Source organism: Hibiscus syriacus, unplaced genomic scaffold (assembly GCF_006381635.1).
Source record: "Hibiscus syriacus cultivar Baekdansim isolate YM2019G1 unplaced genomic scaffold, ASM638163v2 tig00110125_pilon, whole genome shotgun sequence".
NCBI classification, from domain to species: Eukaryota; Viridiplantae; Streptophyta; class Magnoliopsida; order Malvales; family Malvaceae; genus Hibiscus; species Hibiscus syriacus.
This window is the reverse complement of record NW_024062600.1, coordinates 54,782-76,173: the sequence shown is the minus strand read 5'-3', so window position 1 is coordinate 76,173 and position 21,392 is coordinate 54,782. Positions and strand designations below refer to the sequence as shown.

The window sequence follows — 21,392 nt, the reverse complement described above, 5'->3', positions numbered from 1 at the left end:
AAGAAGAAATCAGAAGTCTTTGATACCTTCAGAAAATGGAAGGCCATGGTGGAAAATGAGACTGGTCTGAAAGTGAAGCGGTTGAGGTCTAACAATGGAGGAGAGTAAAGAAATCGTAGATTCAGAGATTTCTACGCAAGCAATGGGATCAAGATGGAGACAGCAGTTCCCATGACACCGCACCAGAATGGCGTAGTAGAGCGCATGAACAGAACTCTGAATGAACATACCAGAAGCATGAGGATACATGCCGGATTACCCAAATTTCTATTGGTTGAAGCTATCAACATTGCAGCTTACCTGATCAACCGTGGGCCCTCAGTTGCTTTGGATGGCGGAATACCAGAGGAAGTTTGGAGTAGAAAAGAAATAAACCTTTCACACTTAAGAGTGTTTGGTTGTATTTCTTATGTACACATAAACTCTGCTGAAAGAAGTAAACTTGATCCCAAGTCCAACAAATGCATCTTTGTTGGTTATGGTGGTGATGAGTTCGGTTATTGATTTTGGGACTACGAAAATCGAAAGATCATCAGAAGAAGAGATGTCATTTTCAATGAGAATGTGATGTACAAAGACAGGTCAACCATAGAATCAAGTAGCTCCAATATCGAAGCTGAAACAAAGGAATTTGCTGAGTTCGAGGAGATTTCTGGAAATGATGTTCAAATCAGTCCTGAAGTAGCTCACGAAGAACCAGGCACACCAGAACTGAGACACTCTTCTAGAATTTTTAAACCAACCCAACGGTATTCTCCTTCTTTGCACTACTTGTTGTTGACTGACAATAGTGAACCAGAGTGCTATGATGAAGCAATGCAAGTGGAGGATTCAGACAAGTGGGAGTCTTCTATGAAAGATGAGATGGACTCGCTTATGTCAAATCAGACATGGGAATTAGATGAATTACCATCAGGAAAGAAAGCGCTCTATAACAAGTGGATCTACAGGATCAAAAAAGAGCACGATGGGAGCAAACGCTACAAAGAAGGATTGGTTGTCAAAGGTTTTCAGCAAAAAGAAGGTATTGACTACAATGAAATTTTCTCTCCATTCGTGAAACTGTCTACAATCAGACTGATGTTGAAAATTGTAGCTACAGAAAATCTACATCTTGAGCAGTTAGATGTAAAGACAGCTTTCCTTCATGGACATTTGGAGGAAGAAATCTATATGAGGCAGCCAAAAGGCTTTATAGAGGCAGGCAAGAAAAACCTGGTATGCAGGTTGAAGAAGAGCTTGTATGGTTTAAAACAAGCTCCTAGACAGTGGTACAAGAAGTTCGATAGTTTCATGAGTAGCAGTGGTTTTACCAGATGCCAAGTAGATCATTGTTGCTACATCAAGAGGTTCGATAATAGCTTCATTATTTTATTGTTGTACGTTGATGACAGCTCGTTGCAGGCTCAGACATACCAGAGATTATAAACTTGAAGCAAAAATTGTCGAAGTAGTTTGCTATGAAGGATCTGGGCGCTGCAAAGCAGATTATTGGAATGAGGATTAAGAGAGACACAAATTCGGGGACTTTGATGTTATCACAGACAAAGTACATCAACAAAGTACTTTCCAAGTTCAACATGCAAGATGCTAAACCAGTAAGTACACCTTTAGGTGTTCACTTTAGACTCTCCAAAGAACAGTCACCAAAGACGGAGGAAGAATGTGCACACATGGTGAAGGTGACGTATGCCTCAGCAATTGGAAGTCTGATGTATGCCATGGTTTGTACCAGACCAGATATTGCTCATGCAGTGGGAGCAGTTAGCAGGTACATGAATAATCCAGGCAATGTACACTAGGAAGCTGTCAAATGGATCCTCATATATCTGTGGGGTACCACAAACAAAGCACTTTGTTTCAAAGGTGGAGATACGATACTGACAGGCTATGTAGATGCTGACTTAGCCGGAAATGTTGACATCAGAAGGAGCACTACAGGGTATGTCTATACTGTAGGAGGAACTGCAGTGAGTTGGGTTTTTCAACTACAGAAGATAGTTGCTCTCTTCACAACTGAAGCATAATATATCGCTGTTACGGAAGCCAACAAGGAGATGGTCTGGCTCTAAAGTTTCTTGGAAGAGTTAGGAAAGAAACAAGAAAATAATGTCTTGTATTGCGACAGTCAAAGTGATATCCATCTAGCAAAGAATCCGTCTTTTCATTCTAGGATGAAGCACATATAATTACGATATCATTTTATCCGGTCTCTTCTGGAAGATGGGATTTTGAAACTAGAAAAAATTAGTGGAGCTCAAAATCCGACAGACATGTTGACAAAGACGGTGACCACGGACAAACTGAAGTTGTGTTCAGCTTCAGTTGGCATGCTAGAATAACAAGACTAGAAATATTGTTGCATTGATCGAGGTGTGAAGACAGATTAAAATTGGTCTTCAAGTGGGAGATCGTTGGAAAAGTCATAAAATGAGGCCACCGAAAGTGGCAAGGGAGGCCATCGAAAGTGGCATTTATTTTTGTTGAAAAATGGTAAATGGCATAAGTGCATTTTAGTCATTGCACTTTAGGGTATTTACAAGATTATTCCTCAAGCTTCAACTATAAATACCCTATCTCATTTAGCTTCAAAATCATCCCAAAATCGAAAATCATTTCTTTCTCCCAATACTAGAGAGTTTTCTTGTGAGTAGTAAGTGTTTTGTAAACACCTGTAAATTTTCTCTCTTAGTAAAAGATCTGCAGCAGTCCGGAGACGTAAGCAAAATTGGCTGAACTCCGTTATCAATTTCGGGTATTATTTTTCCACTTTTATTTCGCATTCTCACTAATCTGGTTATAGGAAAATTACTCGCTATCATTTATTTCCCAATAGTCAAATGATTAAGAGTCTTTAGAACATATACTATCACTTATAATTACCCTGAATCAATCAAAAAATTTATATTACTAATACCATAAATTGATATATATTATTATAAAAAATATATTTTTGGGAAAACTATATGTTTAGTATCCCAACTACCACTTTTGTTTCATTCTAGTCACCCAACTGTTATTATTTTTTTAATTCATACCTAATGTTATACTTTTTGTTTCATTTTAGCCATCTACTGTAAAAATATTAATGGTGATGTTGACATGTCACCATAAGATATTGCCACAACATTATTGATTTTTTTAAAAAAATGTCACGTCAATAGTTTTATTAATTTTTAATATTTAGTGACTAAAATGAAGGCAAAAATGATCATTAGATATGATTTTTTAAAAGGGTAACCTTTATCATTAAGAGTAATTTTCTTAGTAAATCAACATGGTATAAATAGCTTTGGGTCTTGGTGGTGAATAGTTTTCTTCCTCATTCTTATCTATGTGACTCATTTGGTGCTCCCTTCTAATAGTACTACGACTATAGAATTGGAGTCTGCCTCGATGATCTCTCAAAAGGCATTCAATAACCAATATCTTAGAATCGTTTTGGATGAGAAGAATTTTCTTTTGTGGAAACAACAGGTCCTCTTCGACATTAGAAGTCATCGCCTGGAGAAGCTACTCATTGGTTCAATTGCTCCACCGCCTATGACGATTATTCTTACCGACAGTTTTGTTATTGACAATGAAGCATATGAACTCTTTTTTACTCAGGATAATGACAATGCATCATGGTTTCTGTTCACAATCATCTCATCATTGTTACCTCAACTGGTGGTGCGGACACTGCTACTCAGGTTTGGTTCATGGTCAATGTGTTCTTTGCCAATAGGTTGTTAGAATAATGAGTCAGCATCAATGTTGTTAGTACTGCAACGTGTATGAGCTTAGACTGCATGGTATCATTAGGTGAATGGTTAGAAGCTTCTTAAAGTTGTTATAGCAGTTAAGGTTGTTAGGGTGTTAACATGGTTAGTTGAATAGTTAAGGTTGTTACATTAGTCATGAGAAACTGTATATAAACAACAACAATCTTGTATTCAAGGCAGAGTTCTAGTATTCAATATACAAGTATTATTCATTTGTTTTCTGTATTCTCAATATGGTTTCATTCACCATTGATATTGGGATCGTGTCTTCTTGCTTCCGCTTGTGATCTGAACGCTGTTGAAGTACTGTCTGATCATGGATTTTGCCACTAGTGTTCCTCGAGGTTTCACCAACAAGAAAGTTAATGTGGTTCTTTATGAAACCAACTTATTTTTGTGGAAACAGTAGATCTTGCTCATAGTTCGTATTCATCGACTGGAGCAGCTACTGATTGGTGGTGTTCCTCCTCCACCTAAGACGATTATTTATGCTAATGATGAGACTCAAGAGAATGAAGCATATGAAGACTTCATCGCGCAAGACAATGTTCTAGCATCTTGGCTATTGTTAATGGTAAGCACACAGTTTTTACCACAATTTGTTAGAGCTGAAACAGTTGCTGCAGTTTGGGAGACAGTACTCAAGTTTTTTGCAAATCTTTCAACTATGTCAGTTACGAGTTTGCACTATAAACTGTAATCTATAAGAAAGGGGAATGACAGAATGCGAGTGTATCTAACGCGTATTAAATAAGTCTGTGATGCTCTTGCCTCATATGGGAGTGATGTTCCTCCAGTTGAACAAATAGTTAGAATATTGAGAGGTCTTCCTCGAGAGTATCAACCATTCATGGTTGTTGTCTCAACAATGAAATATGCACTCTCCATAGACAACATACATGTAATACTGATGGATGCTGATGTACAACTTGCTGGATTTGATGAACAGTAGGGCAACTTGCCTATGAATGCAAATTATGGACGTATTGAGGTTGATCGTGTTCAGGGTGAGGTCGAACACGTGTTCAGTGTCAGCTCTGTGGGATGCTAGGTCACTTGGTTGATCGTTGTTGGTATAGATTTGATGAAAACTTTACTTGTGCTCAACCAATAATTATTCTTCTTCCAAGGATAGTTCCTCCAGTAGTTACTCCTCGACTGGTTCCACCTCTGCCAGAGGTAGTCAGGGCTGTGAGTGTTGTTATCGTATGAAAATAGACTCTCAAGTAAATTTTATTACTGCAACTTCTGAGCGTTGGGTGGTGGACTCGGGTATCACTCACCATGTCACCCCTGATAGAACGAATCTAGGAAACACCACTGACTTCCATGGCCCAGGTAAACTTACAGTTGGTAATGGTAATTCTCTAGATATTCGACTCATTGGTCATTCAAGTTTACCTACTTCATCTATAGTATTGATATTTCATGATTTGTTACATGTCTTTTATATAACAAAGAACTTGCTTTCGGTCTCGAAGCTTGCTAGGGACAACAATATATTCTTTGAGTTTTATACCAGTAGCTACTATGTACGAGATGAGGTTACTAAGTAGGTGCTCTTAACTGGTGAAGAATCTGGAGGGCTTTACTTATTTATGACAAGTAAGAAAACAAGAGAATCTAGTTGTATTGCTGTTGATGTTAGTGTTGTTGCTAAAACTACACCTACTAAGATTGAGGAGTTGTGGCATCGAAGACTTGGTCACCCTTCCAGTAACACATTAAGATAAGTTACTAAAGAACTTGATGTAAAAGTTGCTATAGATGTAAATAAAACACGTACTGCTTGTCATATGGGCAAAGCCATAAATTACCCTTTGTGCAATCGAATACATCTTATGATACTCCATTTCAGCTTGCATTTACTAATTTATGGGGACCGCCACATGTTTCCTCGAATAAATTTAGATTTTATGTTTCTTTTGTGGATGCATGTACTTGACATACATGGGTCTACCTTCTAAAAAATAAATCTCAAGCCACTGAAGCTTTCTAGTTTTTCAAAAAATGGTGGCAACTCAATTTGGTGCTTCCATCAAAGCAGTTTAAAGTGACTAGGGTAGTGAGTTTCGCAGTCTCTCACCACTACTAGTCAAAGTTGGTGTTGCTCACAAGATATTGTTGAAAGGAATCACAGACATCTGGTTAAAATGTCATTGATGTTACTGGCACAGGCATCGTTACCAATGGAATACTGGTCATATGCTAATATTTTTGTTGTTCAATAGATTAACAAATTAACTGCTAAGGTTTTGCAGGGAATCTCTCGTAGTGAGAAGTTGATGGGGGAAAAAACCAAACTATAATGATCTGAAGGTGTTTGGTTGTCAATGCTTCCCCCACCTGTGTCCCTTTCAAGCTCATAAGCTTACATTTCGCTCGCAACCATTCACATATCTTGGTGTCACTCCCCGACATAAAGGGTTTCAGTGCCTAGCAGTTGATGGAAGGGTCTACATATCTAGAAATATAGTTTTTAATGAAATTGTGTTTCCTTTTGTAGGTAGGTCAACTTCAGTTAAATCACTTGTGGTTAAAAATCAAAAACCATAATCCCTAGAGATTATGACTAACATGCAACGTGTACCTGTTCAACAACTGGTTCATTATGATACTCAAGGAACTACTGAGTCAGGATCATCTGTACCTTATAACATGGAGGATATGAGTATGAAAGAAGCTGCTGGGGAATCCTCGAGTTTGGCTATAACTACTGAAGCAACTACTGAACCTAGCTTCGAAGATGATCATGGAGAAGAAAAAGATGTGGAAGTGCCTTCCAATCCAGTTGCACCTAACAGTGATGCTGGTCAAACTAGTGTTGATATTGAAACCTCTCCTGTTGTTCGTGTACCACGTATGAACAACCACCCTATGCTCACTAGAGGAAAGTGTGGTATTTTTAAACCTAAATCCTACTCAAGTTACTTTGATGAGGATGTTCCCTCAACTGTTACTGAAGCATTCCAGTCTCCCAAGTGGGCTGCTGCAGTTCAGGAAGAATTTGATGCCCTCAAGAGAAATGGAACTTGGACACTTATTAAACTTCCTCCAGGACGAGTTGCAGTAGGTTGTAAGTGGTTGTTTAAAGTGAAATGCAATCTAGATGGCTCGGTTCACAGATACAAGGCATGACTAGTTGCAAAAGGATTCTCTCAAGTGTCTGGGCAAGATTATATTGACACATACAGCCCTGTTGTAAAATTTACAACTCTTAATGTTGTCTTGTCTATTGCAATGGCCAATAACTGGGAATTGAGGCATGTTGATATCAACAATGTCTTTCTTAATGGAGATTTAAAAGAAGCAGTGTTTATGAAACAACCACCAGGATTTAAGCAAGCATCAGCAAGCTCCTCGTAATTGGCATACCAAGTTAAAAGATGTACTATTGCAAATTAGATTTCAAGTATCTCGAGCTGACACTTCATTATTCTTTACAAACACGGGTGTTGAACGTGTATATCTCTTGGTCTATGTGGATGACATTGTCATTACAGGTTCATCAACCACTTTGATTGCTAATATTGTATGCATGCTGTAAAACACGTTCTCTCTTAAAGATTTGTGACCCCTTACCTATTTCCTAGGAATTGAAGTAAAACAGAGTAATGGCTCTCTGATGCTTAGTCAAAAGAAGTTTATCTTGTGAACACCTATGATTCTTGCACCTAAGTTAACTGAGGATGGTGAATTACTGGATGATTCAACTATGTATCGACCCATTGTTGGATTTATATATTTGTCATACCAGGCCTGAGCTTGCCTTCATTGTTGGAAAGGTTGCTCAGTTTATGCATGTGCCTCGTGAAAGTCATCTAGTGTCAGTGAAACATATTTTGAGGCATCTTACAGGAACTGTGAAGTATGGCTTGATGCATCTGCCAATCTCAACATTTGTTGATGCTGATTGGGGTGCAAGTGTCACTGATCGTAGATCAATTTTAGGATATGGAGTATTTCTTGATAATCATTTGGTTGCTTGGAGCTCAAAGAAACAAAAATATGTCTCACGTTCAACGATAGAGGCTGAGTATAAAAGCCTAGTTGATGCTACTACTGAAGTTACATGGGTAAGTACCTTGTTAACTGAGCTTGGGTTGAAGTAGCATGGGAAATCAGTGATCTGGTGTGATAATACAGGAGTGGTGGCAATGAGTTCCAATCCAGTTTACTATGCACAATCGAAACATGTTGATCTTGATGTGCATTTTATCTATGAGAATGTGGCTACTCAACAATTATGCGTGAACTATGTGCCTGCAGCTCATCAAGTGGTTGATGGTTTTACTAAACCACTGACTAAAGTAGCATTTGAAGCATTTCGAGAGAAGATTGAGTACAAATGTGTTTAAGGTTAGAAGAACAAAAGAAGAAGAAGTAGAGGGAATGTTAGCATAATGAGTCAGCATTAATGTTGTTAGTACTACAGTGTGTATGAGCTTAGACTGCATGGGATCATTAGGTGAATAGTTAGAAGCTTCTTAAAGTTGTTATAGCAGTTAAGGTTGTTAGGGTGTTAGCATGGTTAGTTGAATAGTTAAGGTTGTTACATTAGTCATGAGAAGCTATATATAAATAACATCAATATTGTATTCAAGTCAGAGTTCTAGTATTCAATATACAAGTATTGTTCATTTGTTTTCTACATTCTCAATACAAGTCTACTACTACGATCATGAATTTGCATTTTCAACTTAAGTTTGTTCATAAAGGGAATCTTTGTATTCGTGCGTATATTTCTCATGTCAAGAAGTTTTGTGATGCTCTCGCAGCTTGTGGTAGTCCCATTTCAGACTTTGAACAGGTTGTCACTATTCTGAAATAGGTTGCCTACTAATTATCATTTCGTTGTCACGGTTATTACAGTGAGCTTAATCCGATGCTCTTGTGTTGATCGCAAACCCAATCAGCCCAGTTCCAATGTATGACAATCTTACTCTAAAGCTTGTGCGTACTATGGTGGCTGGGATAGAGGGCGTGTCAAGTTATGGTATCAACTGTGTGGAAAGAATGATCATCTTGTTGACCATTACTTGTTTCATTTTGATCAATCCTTCCCTGATGTGCCAACTATGGCAAAAAGAAGCTCGACTATTGAACGAAAGTTGGTTGCAAATATGTGTCATTATAACTCTGGGAATTTTGGTCGTGGGTGTGCGTATGCAGGGCATTTTCTATCTCTTTTATCCCTTTATATCCAGTCCTTGTGATCTCGGTGGGTCTCGTACTCATGTTGTTGAGTATAGAAGCGTTGTTGATGTTGTTGACACGATGTCGATAGTATGGAGCGACAATATGAACGTAGTGGCCATGAGTGTCAACCCCATATTTCTCGCTTGCTCTAAACTTATCAAGTTTAATATGCACTTCGTTTGCGAGAAGGTAACCAATAGCGTGTTACAGGTGAGCAATGTTCTGACGACACATCAAACTGTCGATGGTCTAACCAAACCATTGACGAGGTCCTATCACGTGGTGTTTCGACCAAAAATTCTTATTGCTGAAGCAGAAGAAGGTAACAAGGGGAAGCCATAATGTTGAAGTATATAGTGCAAGTCATTAGAATGACGAGGAGCAGCCAAAATGTTGGAGTATGCAATGCCTGAACTACATGAATGATGTAGTATGTTATGCATGAGTTGGTATAGGGTTGTTAGGGTGTTGAGGAATGATAAAGTTACCATGTTGACATCATAGTTGGTTATTAGGTTCTAGCATTGTAATTTATGCACTATATATATGGTAGTGTTGTAACCCTAAGAGTATCTTTCTAAGTAAATCAACAAGATTGTTGGCGATTAATACTAAACGTAATTATTTAATATTTTGGATTCAATATTTTTATGGTTTAAAATTTATTATTTAATTTCAAATAATAATGGTTTATATTTTCGTTTAATTATATATAAAAACGTAAAACTATATTTTTAAATAGGGTGTTTAATATCGCTCTAGTGTGAGGGTAATGGCACTCTAAATATAGAGGAAAACTACCCCCAAACTCATAGCCATAGAGTTGGTGGGCTGGTTGAGTTGAATTGAATTTGATGAGATTCATCTATAACAATTGTACTTTGTTAATAAGGAATTTGACATTAAATTCGTTAATTTTCTAAAAGTCAGTACTTTTATAATGAAATGAGTAAAGTAATTTATTTAAACAATCATTTTAATTTCTAAATTTTTAAAAGTTATAAAATAATAATTAAATTTATTAAATTATTAGGTGTTTTCCCTGATATATCGCCTATACCCTATATATTTCCCTGTCAGACACCATTCAGACTATTTTTCCCGATCTAACACCCTTTGCAGTAAGGCGCGCCCCCTGCAGCACGTTTTACGCTGATCTGGTGCCACGTGGGGTAAGGCGCACCCCCTGCAGCGCGCCTTATGCTGACATGGATACACGTGTCTAAAGCGCGGCCCCTGCGGCGCGCCTTACCTTTAAATCTGTCACGTGTCAGAAAGGCGCACCCCCTGTGGCGCGCCTTAGGTTTAATTACCCACCTACCCGGCCGTTCACACCCTTATTCCTCCCTATAAATACCTCATTCTCAATCACTTTCATCACACCAAGTCCTCTCAACTTCTCTCAAATACTCTTATATTCTCTTATAATTGTTTAAGGTATATTTTATTATATTTAATATTTTGTTTGTAATTTATTTAAGTATTTAAATTTTTTAATATTTTATTTAATTAATTTTTTTGCAGATATAAAATGGAAGGTGGTCTACTTCGCTTGGATGGAAATCATATATCTCGACATTTTGCTGATACGATAACATTTTAACGTTTTAATTTAATTTAAATTATTAGTAATAATTTATTTATTTAATGCATGATTATTAGTTTAAAAATTAATTTTTGTAATTATTTAATTTAGGAGAGAGACTGTGTATTAGATCTTTTTATTAGGAACCTTAAGTTAGTGATACCTAACTGTGTCTTGTCGTATTTAGTAGAGGCTGGATTCGGTCACATAGGTAGATATGAGGGTCACTGTAAGATAAAACCAGACCTTATTGCTGCCTTAGTAGAGCGGTGGAGGCCGGAGACCCACACATTCCATCTTCCGTGCGGAGAGTGCACGATTTCACTTGAGGATGTTTCTATGCACCTGAGGCTTCCGGTGGATGGAGATGTGATATCGGGGATGGTGCACGGTTCCTGGACTGCAACCAAGTTCACTGTATGTGGTTGCGATATCTTGGCGACTTTCGTCTGGCTGGATCACTCAATTGGGGCTCGACAGTTTTGCTTTCCTGTACAGGGAGATGTGTCGAGCCACTGACTATAGGAAAAATGCTATTGGCGGATGTCTCATGCTGTTGTAGTCTTGGGCATGGTATCGATTGCCCTTTTTATGTCCCGTTTTCAAGAATCCATTCGTATTTCTGCTACTATTGAGGTAATTATAAAACTGATTTCCTATATTAATCATTTTATATAGTGTATAATAATATTTTTCCTTGAATAGGTGGTCTAATGATAGGAAAAATCATCAGTAGCTACTTGATGATTTAGAAAAAATTAGGGTACTAATCGATCAGAAGGTTGGCACACATGTATGCATTTTAATGTTTAAAAATCGATTTTAGATTATAGTTATATAATTAGATTATTATTTTGATATACATATATATATATATATATATTTGTTTTAGTTTGAATGGGTGCCATATTCTAATGATGATATGAGGATGGTGATCCCACCTGAGTTGAGGGGCCCATCAGATGTTTGGTGGCGATGGTCCATTTGATCTGTTATGCGATCATTGAGTGGCACTCCACTGATCGCGTGCTTCGGTAATTTGGTTGTTTTCAACCAATTTCGGAAGCACCTCACAATATGGATGCGTTGCATAGCACAGATAGACGCGACAAGACAGATACATATTGGCTGGTGAGGCATCATGAGTGGGTCGTGTTATGGGATGATCGACATCGATGTCTTCCCCGTAGAGAGCCCATTTATTATGACCTCTTGACGGTTATTATGAGTGGTTCAACAGTAACGGGAAACCGTTTATGCTTTCTGAGGATACACGAGGGCAGACCTTTCAGCGACGTCGACAGAGACGTTCACCGATACAACACCATCGTCCCCCGACTCGTGGACGGAGAGCAGGTGCTTCCGGTTCATCCTCAACTGCACCAGCAGAACCTTCACAGCAGCCACCATCTACGATGACTTAAATACCGCAACCATATGTGATGACGCCACTGCATTCCCTTACCCGATGTCGCTACCGCCATCGTCACCTGGTTTTATGACCCCGCCATCGACATTCCCTTACCCGATGTCACTGCCACCACTGTCACATGGTTTTATAACCCCACCGCTGCCACCGTCACAGAGTTATATGACCCCTCCTAGAGAATATTATGGGTCTATGTTTGCAGATCCGACTTGGGGTTCATATGCTCACATTTTAGCGGGTTCAGCCTCATCACCCATGGCGCAGCACAGACACCTCTTGTACAGTTTTCACACTCAGCGATGTCTGGGTTTTATGAGCTTTTTCAGTTTTCGCAGGCCGGTGGGATAATCAGTCATACACCTCCAGGGTCCTTATTCTATGGAGTGCTTCATCGTCATCAACTCCTCATCAACAAAATGTAGCTGCTCAGGACAACGATGACTTCGACGAAGATGATGATGATGGTGATGATGATGACAACGATGAATCACAACCATTGATACGAATAAATCCTCCTCGAGACCGACAGCCACCGCCCTGCGGAACACATTCGCATCGCATGCATCGATATATTTTGGTTTTTTATTATATTTGTATTTAGTTGTTTATTGGACTTTTTTATTGTAATTTTTTTATTATTTATCATTTAATACTTACTTTATTTCGTTAATTTGGTTGGATTTATTTTAATTTATTTTATTAAATTTGTTGGACTTTTTGTTAATGTATTTTGGTTAATTTTGTTTATTACCATTTAATATCAGTTATTGTAATTTGGTTATCATTTACCATTTAATACTTATTGTAAGTTTGTTGTATTTAAAATTATATTCAAATACCAAATTGATATTAGTTTGATAAAATTTATAATTGTGTTCGATAACTTTCTTCAGTTTGGTTGTATTTAAAATTATATTCAAATACCAAATTGATATTAGTTTGATAAAATTTAATAATTGTGTTCGATAACTTTCTTCAGTTTGTCACTTATTATCTCTTTTATTATAATCACATATAACGCCAACGTCCAATCTCGTTTTCTTGTATCATTTTTTTAATCTTCATCAGCGGTTATCGAATGACATTAACTTTAAGTAAATGCAAATTAAAGTACAAGAATTATTATTTGATAAACAACTACATCAATTCCTCATCAATTGTTACTTGATGACAGCAGAAGTGCACATGTTTTTCTAGTGTGTCCTGAGTTTCTACAATGCCCACATCTTCTGTCTTGTCTAGATCTTTCTCGAATATCCATATCACAATGAATTCGATTGGATTTTGGATAACCACGCTCCCTCAATAAAGTAGGATTTGGTACAATCGGAAGCCAATCCTGAACCTCATCAAGGTCTTTGTCATTACCTATTGGGGAACTTAAATTCGTATACCTTAAAAACTTCATATAGTAGGTATACGGGATCTACAAAACAATTATAGTCTTGACGTGTATGCGAGCAAGCTGCTATCACATGAGAGCATGGATACTTCAGAGCTTGAAAAAATCCGCAGTCGCACGTTCTGTCCCATAAATTTACTCTTAACGACACAGCTTTAATCCCTTGAAGAGGTCGCGGCAACTATGTGACACGAAACATTTCATGTCTTCTAGAGAAGCTTGTTACAGACATTCCATTTGATGCATCAATTTTTTTTTGTAGATCTGCAACTAATCTAGGGTGATAGAAATGACTGCCTTGCATCTAGGTTTAAGCTTGTCCCCCCAGCTTCGTAAAAAGCGCCCCCAAACGAAAATATGTAGTTTTTACCAAAGTCGCTACAGGTAAGTGACGTGCAACCCTTTAAGGTTAATTGATTGCCTCAACCAAGTTAGTCGTCATTTGTCCATATCGATATCCACCATCATATGCGTTCGTCCACATTTCTTTATCGATGAGGCTGATGTAATCGTATCCTTCCTCATTTTTCGCCCGTAAATCTTGAAGCATTTATATTCCATGGTAGTTCGCAGCAATGTGTCGGAGACAATACTTATGTTGGACTAAGGGTGGTTATCACATTGGACCCAAAGACTCCATTACTGCTTTGATCCCAGCTCCGCGATCTGAAATGACACAGATTTTTTCCCTCGTGATAACATGTGCACGTAAGTTTCGGAGGAAAAAAGCCCAAGAATCTGTATATTCTCCTTCAACAAGAGCAAAAGCAACTGGAAGAATGTTGACATCTGCCAATAATAAAACTTTCTTATATTTTCCATACAAGAAAGTCCCATCTATCTGAACCACAGGCTTGCAATATTTGACAGCATTAACGCACTGTGGGTAAGTCAAAAAAACCCGATAGAATTGACATCGATCACGAAGAACTAGATCATTATGGTATGTATAGGAGGTTTCGAAGTCCACAATTGTCCCAGGATTCAACCTCCGCACCAGCCTAAACTAGCCTGGAAGTTCGTTGTAAGATGCATCTCATTAGCCATGAAGTTTGACAATGACATTTTGTTTTGCCAACCAAGCTTTTTTATAGGAGACAATGTACCCATACTGCGATTGTATAGCTGAAATTAACACAACAACAACTATATGAGAACTTGATTTTACCATGGGCGTGATGGCTTGGCATAACACTTCAAAGTCCAAGTTGGGATAATCTTGGTTGACCCCTCCAGCACAACATGTGTAAGGACCGTTGTATACTGTTAGTTCCCATCTGTTGTTTTTCCTCTTCCTCTTCGATACGCAAATCATCCAATTGCATCCGTTTTTGCGTCGGGCACAGTAGCATACATATTTTTCTGTTGTGGAGCGGTCGACTCTCGATTGAACAAAATTACGGATATTGTAATTTTTTATATCCATCATCGCTTTTTCTTTGCTTGAAAACTCCATGCCTAAAGATGACTCACCATTATTTATTGATGAGTAATATCCATAGTTACCGAGATGAAGTATATCCGTAAATTCTGGCCCGTACATTACACCATAATCAACTTCATACATGTGTGCTGGAGGGTCAGTTTATGCCACAAATGATGGAACTTCATCTACATTAGGATCATCATCGGAGTTGAATTACGGTGATTCTGGGTGAATGAATAGTCTAGTCTCAGCATCATCTGCTCCAGGCTCACGAAGCGGTTCTTCTGATGGAGATGATGGTTCCTCTATGCTCTCCACATTTAGGTCGAAGAACCTAATACTTGCACGTCTTCCCCTTGAACTAGAAGGCATATCAACATTGAGATCGAAAAAGGTCGCAGTTGAATGCCTCCCCCTGGAACTTGAAGCCATCGTGTCAAATGGAAACTGCACAGATTATTGCGTCGATGGCATCTCCATATTAAGGTCAATGAAATTTGCAGATGAATGTCTTCCCCTTGAACTGGACACAATGTTGTCATACGGATTGTCCGTGGACCCACCTCGGTACATATTGTAAGGAGTTGCGGATGAATATCTCCCCATTGAAGTTGATGTGACGACACCATAATGCGGATTTCCCATTATGGCATTAAAATCATTACACATTACTGTAGTCGGGCTGTCAACTTGTTCAGCCAGCCCATAGTGGGAGCTTAATGACTGATCTCGAATAGCACGCACTTGAACAAACTTTGCATACATCTCAATATCGGCGTCTGAATAATTACTTTGAGAATCAATCATCATTTTAACATCATCATTGTTCGATAGTTCGAACCTTGTATAAGTTAATGACAACAATGATGTTGAAAATCTGTACTGGAACGACAACATTCTTCTACTACTTCCAACATGAACTTTCCTCGAAATCTTCGTTATCAGCTCCTCAAGAGTTATGTTTCTCTTGAATGATATTTTAACACGCTCATTTGATACAAAACAACGTCGGTTTCGTCTTCTCGAATTTCTCCATCATAATAAACAATAGTTGAAAGTCGCGCCATTCTTAGAGTTTAAAAGTGCGAAAATATTATATCTGCAAAAAAAACAACTGAAACAAACCTAATTAAATAAATAATATATGAACGAAAATATAACACAATAAAATTTTTACACATAAACGTAAATAATTTAAATAATATAATTTTATATTATTACCTGCGCCGCAAAAATATTTCGACGAATGCTCCTACTTTCCCCTTGAACTGGCACATAAATTAATTGAAAATAATTAGTATAATATTTTTTTCAAATAATCATAATAAACAATAAGTATAATAAAAAATATTATAACAAAATTACCTTATAACGAAAGATCGAAAAAACTTCTAAATAAAATATAAGAGGATTGTCGGGTGTTATTTACTAGTTGAAAGATTGTTGTATTAATTTCTCGGATGAGAGGGAATTGTGAGAGAGTTTACAGGGAGAAAGTTATTTATAGCCGAGAGATGATGCTTTAAAGCAGAGAAGTTCGGATAAATTATGCAAGGCGCGGTCCTTGCACCGTGCCTTGCATTATGTATGTTTGATAATTGAGTGTGATAATTGAAAAGTGCGACCCCTGCCCCGCGCTATAGCCCTACGTGACGTAAGACGCGCCCTAGGGGCCGCGCTTTAGGCATGTGTATTCAACTCAGCATAAAGCGTGCTGCAGGGGGCGCGCCTTACCCCACGTGGCGTCAGATTAGCGTAAAGAGCGCTGCAGGGGACGCGTCTTACTGCAAAGGGTGTTAGATCGAGAAATATAGTCTGAAGGGTGTCTGACAGAGAAATATATAGGGTATAGGTGATATATCGGGAAAAACGTCAAACTATTATAAAATATCACTATAATTTTATAATATCATAAAAATTTAACAATCGGTGAGTTTAAGAAACAATGGAATATCGCAGTGTCTCAAAACAACGTCCAGGATACTTGGACAACGACAAATCTGGCTCAACATCTATCTATTTTATCTACATCAGAGTAACCTTTCTGGGAAGGTTCGATAAGATAACGTTACGAGCTAAGGGGCTGCAATGCTCGTTGAAGATTTTTAACGGCACTGTCGTAGTGTACAAACCCCATAAACCAGAATTCATGGTTATCAACTGATATAATCTGAAGGTATTTCTCAGCTGTGTTGGCTTTGCTTGTAGATGGATTCACCGCCCTCAGCTGATGTAATGGAATGACCACCTACAAACCATTACAACATGTTTAGACAACAAAGATGAACACATATATCCCCATTACTCTGTTTGTCGGATTTTCCCCAAAAGTTCCAAAGAATCTAACCATTAGGCACAAAAGAATCAAACCTTATAGTAGCTCCATTGAGTCTGAGTACCAGCTTGGTAAGACAGAGGACTGTCACTACAAAAAGCAAGCTTTTGAGTCGACAAATACAAAACTCCCATAACAGGACCGGCTGAGGTAGACAGGTAACAAGCATACGTCTTCAGAAGCTGTTCCTCGGGAACATTCTCAAACGTTGTTCGAAAGATCTTCTCGTAACCGCCTTCTGCCAGAACTTTGGTTCCCTGTGCAATCCTTCCGACGGCAGCATCAGCAAAACTAGGCCCAGTTTTCACTGTTGCAAGTTGCAACAAAAGAAGTATAAACTTATCATGTAATCCAACCAATTGATATTTGAATATTGAGAATACCCTAATGCTATATTTGAGAACACCAACTTCAAAGATTCGGATTTCATTTTCATAAGCTTCATATCCAACAATTCCAACAATCTATATACATAAATATATTTATCTACACACACACATATATATATTATCACACAAACTACACTATTTTTTAAAATCCGATCGCATTTTGGAATTTAAGTTCCTAAACACTAGCAAAATTCCATATCAAAATTCAAGGGGAAACAAGGGTACTTAGTGAAGAGAATAATTACAGTGTTGCCACATGTTGCCAGCTATCTCTTTTGCTTTCTTGGTGTCTTCCGCCGCTTTCTTTCCCCATTTCCCTAACACATCTTTCACTGAATCCATCTTACCTGCTAAACAAAAGGGCTTTAAGATTTAAATCCAATTCAAAAGATAGTTTTTTTAAATACTAAATAAAATCAAGTTGGTCTAAGCTGAAGCAAGTAGAATTATTGGAAGTGGGTTACTCTTGGAGGAAGATAATTGGACCGGAGCAGGGGAAACATAAGGATTCGAATCAGCCGGCATGGTAGTAGCAGCGCTGCCGGAGGCCGGTGTCGCGACATGATTATTCTGCGACTGGGAACCCACGAAAACGTTGGTCCAATTCACCGGTGGAGGAGCGACGTCTTGCGGATCTAATTTCGGGTACGGAGCGTAATCCGGGGCCGGCACTTGGGTTGACTCGGAGGATGATGGGGACTGTATGGTTTCGGTGATTTTGTTTGGATCGGACGGCATCTGGCTCATGGTTAATATGTGGTTGGATGAGAAGAAAACGAAAACGAAAATATTTTAAGCAGTCAAATCGTGAAGGAAAATTCTATAGTTTCGTTTTGGGTTTGAATTTGCTTTGCGTTTGAAATGGAAACGACTGGCCGGCAATTAGCCGTTGGGCACACGAAACGAAAACTAAAATAATAAGATCCTCGGGCCGACGTGGCTCATATATGACTTATGGAATAATCATTCACAGACCTTGGTGAGATATCTATGTATAATCAAATACAGCAGAATTATAATAAAAATACAATTTTCTTTTATAAAAAGAAAATTATTCTATATTAGTTGTCATAGAATATTTTTTACTGTTTATATTTGTTTTATGCTTCTTGTTTAAAGTTCATGATTATCTACTTCTAATAATATATCTTCAATATTCAAATTAAAAATTTTTTCGTCAAAAAAATTCATAGGCATAAATCAAGCCACATCATACTTGAGTTCCAGCTATTGATCTGCCTTTGAAAACTTGATGATAATTATACCAACTTGCTCCACTTGTTTTGGGCCTTATTATATAATGTAACAATAGTAAGACTATTAAACGAAATTTTAATTATATTTTATTTATTTTATCAGAATAATTTATAAAATAAACACCAACCATACTGTCCATACCGTAAAATGTAGTCATAGTTTATTAATAAAATGGTTGGAACAATTTTGTTAGGTCAATTTCAAAGAGTCGCACACGAATTTGGTGTTTAGTTCATTAGACTGATCTGATTTATACAATATTTTTATAAATTTAAAATTCAAAGATTAACCTTCACAGTTGGCTTATTGTGTATTCGAATATACTGTTTTTGTATGGTGTTTCCAGATTGTCTTATGAAAACAAAAAGGTTAGGCTGTTTTGGACTTTGATGGATACGCACAACCAAATGAAGTTAAGCCACGTCTACAGTATGATCATTAAGATGATGTTAATTAAATTAAAATTCTTTTAATTACATTATTCAATGAAAATTGATGGATATGTTCCTGTATGACCAAAATTGATCACTATATAGAGGAAGACCAATATAACTTTAGTATAGACCAATATCAAAATCGAAACCTTCATTTTATTTTAAAATTTATATGTAAAATTATTATTATTATTACTATTATTATTATTATATCAAAATCGGATTTTATCGGAGTTTAGAATTATTAGATATATTTATCCAAATCCATTCAAAGAAAATGATACTCCAATCCCTAAAAATTCTTTGGTTATTGGAATAAAATAATGAACGTGTAAATATATTTAGGTAAACTTTTTATTAGTTATTTATTTATTTTTATGTTTCTGTTTTGGTTACATAATTATTTATTTAAAGTCATTTAACGTTATGCTTTATTTCTATTTTAGTCATTTTTTTTAAATAGTGACTTAACAAAAATGATTATATAATATGATATAATAACATTTTTAATCTCTAAAACTTACATATTATATCAAATTAATCATAATTTAATAAATCCTTAATATTTAAAAATCCTATCAATTTTATTCAACATAAAATCCCTCTTTTAAATCATTGTCTCCCCTAAGAGTCATTAGCCAATGTTGTCATCGTCTGTTTGCTCAGCCATTAAGAACATATTGATACTTGTGAGAAGTCAATAAGCTTACACCTAAAACAACAACAACCATTATGGTGAGAACGAGATTCAACGGTGCTTTCGATATCAAACCATGTAATGTTTAGATTAGGATCCATGCAAGACGCGTTTATGTCGGTGGGTGTTGAGAATATTGAAATGTGAATTGTGTGTGTTGACGTGGTCAGTTTGTTAGATTGTTGTTATCAGTAGCAGACGTGGACAGTCTATTAGGCTGATTAAGGGATGATTTATTGCTAGGATTTTTCTAACTATTCACGTGAATACAAGGCAGTTCTATATAAACCAACCATTCCCCTCTTTTATAGTTCAGTGAAATATATACAAAGCATTATTCTTTATTCTTTTATGTGTATGTTAAAATTATAATATGGTATCGTTTTTTGGTCTTCCTGGTGGTTTCTGCTTTCGCCGTGCTTAGTTCAAAGTATGCCTCGCGGTGTTTCTTCCAGTGCATGGTTGATTCCGACGGTTCTACGGTGGTACCTCCCAAGATGTTTACCAATAAGAATGTTCGTGTTGTTTTGGATGAATGCAACTTCTTGTTATGGAAGCAGCGGGTTCTACTTATCGTTAGGAGTCATTGGTTGGAAAAGATGCTTTATGGCTCGGATCAACCACCGCCCTTGACAGTTACTCTTGACAATGGCGACGTTATCAACAATGAGGAGTATGAAGTATTTGTGGCTCAAGACAGTGCCTTAGCCTCGTGGCTGCTATCCACAATCAGTCCGCCGTTGCTTCCTCAACCGGTTAGGGCAGAGACGATTATCGATGTTTGAAAATTGATAACTAATTTTTTGTCGGTAAATTTACTACGACCATAATGAACCTTCATTATCGTCTTAAAGCAATAAAGAAAGGAGATTTGAGCATGAGGGTATATATCTCCTATGTCAAGGAAATATGCGACGACTTAGATGGGTGTGGGAGCTCCGTTTCTGATTGTGAATAGATCGCTACCATTTTCAATGGCCTACCTACTTAGTATTATCGACCCTTTGTAGTTGTTATCACTGTTAGTCGCGAACCGTTTACTCTTGATGTTTTTTCAGTCCCGGTGGACGCTGAAACACAACTACAATGTTTTGTTCGCTTTGATGAACTTCATGTGAGTGCTAGTGTGGCTGAACTTAAGGATAATGGCTTTGTGAACACAGCTAATGCATTGAAGGTGGCTCACTCCTTTTTTTTTTCTATCAATACGAACTTGACACTTTTCAAGTTCTCGAGAATTAATCTAAATTCTAAATAATAATTCATTGTAGCAAGAAATGGGTAGACAATCCATTTTCACAAATTACATTCTAAAATTAACTCTATCAAGTCCATAAAACGTAACATTTATTCTCAAACAAACTCATAATCATTTGGCTCACTAATAACTCAACTTTCTATAAATTTTAGCGGACAACGTATTTAGCACTCACTCACTTCCTCTCACTCAAATTAACAATACTTTAAATAATTTA

General features: G+C 37.3%; 1 protein-coding gene and 1 long non-coding RNA gene across 3 annotated transcripts; both read right to left on the bottom strand.

Moving 5' to 3' along the window:
* Nucleotides 1–412: 412 nt before the first annotated feature.
* LOC120215599 lies at nucleotides 413–20,041 on the bottom strand. Its single transcript, XR_005524973.1, has 3 exons — nucleotides 19,933–20,041; nucleotides 14,516–14,525; nucleotides 413–422 (listed from the first exon to the last, which is right to left on the bottom strand). It is a non-coding gene; the product is annotated as an uncharacterized LOC120215599 (long non-coding RNA).
* On the bottom strand, nucleotides 16,715–18,431 carry LOC120215597 (GEM-like protein 1). 2 transcript variants are annotated; one of them, XM_039213242.1, is made up of 5 exons: nucleotides 17,994–18,431; nucleotides 17,775–17,876; nucleotides 17,176–17,447; nucleotides 16,846–17,053; nucleotides 16,750–16,767 (listed from the first exon to the last, which is right to left on the bottom strand). In XM_039213242.1, exons 1-4 carry the CDS (start codon nucleotides 18,274–18,276, stop codon nucleotides 16,874–16,876), a joined length of 837 nt encoding a protein of 278 aa, XP_039069173.1. In that variant the 5' UTR covers nucleotides 18,277–18,431; the 3' UTR covers nucleotides 16,750–16,767; nucleotides 16,846–16,873. The 2 variants fall into 2 exon arrangements, with proteins under 2 accessions (XP_039069172.1, XP_039069173.1); XM_039213241.1 differs by having other exon boundaries at nucleotides 16,715–17,053; nucleotides 17,994–18,430.
* Nucleotides 20,042–21,392: the final 1,351 nt, after the last annotated feature.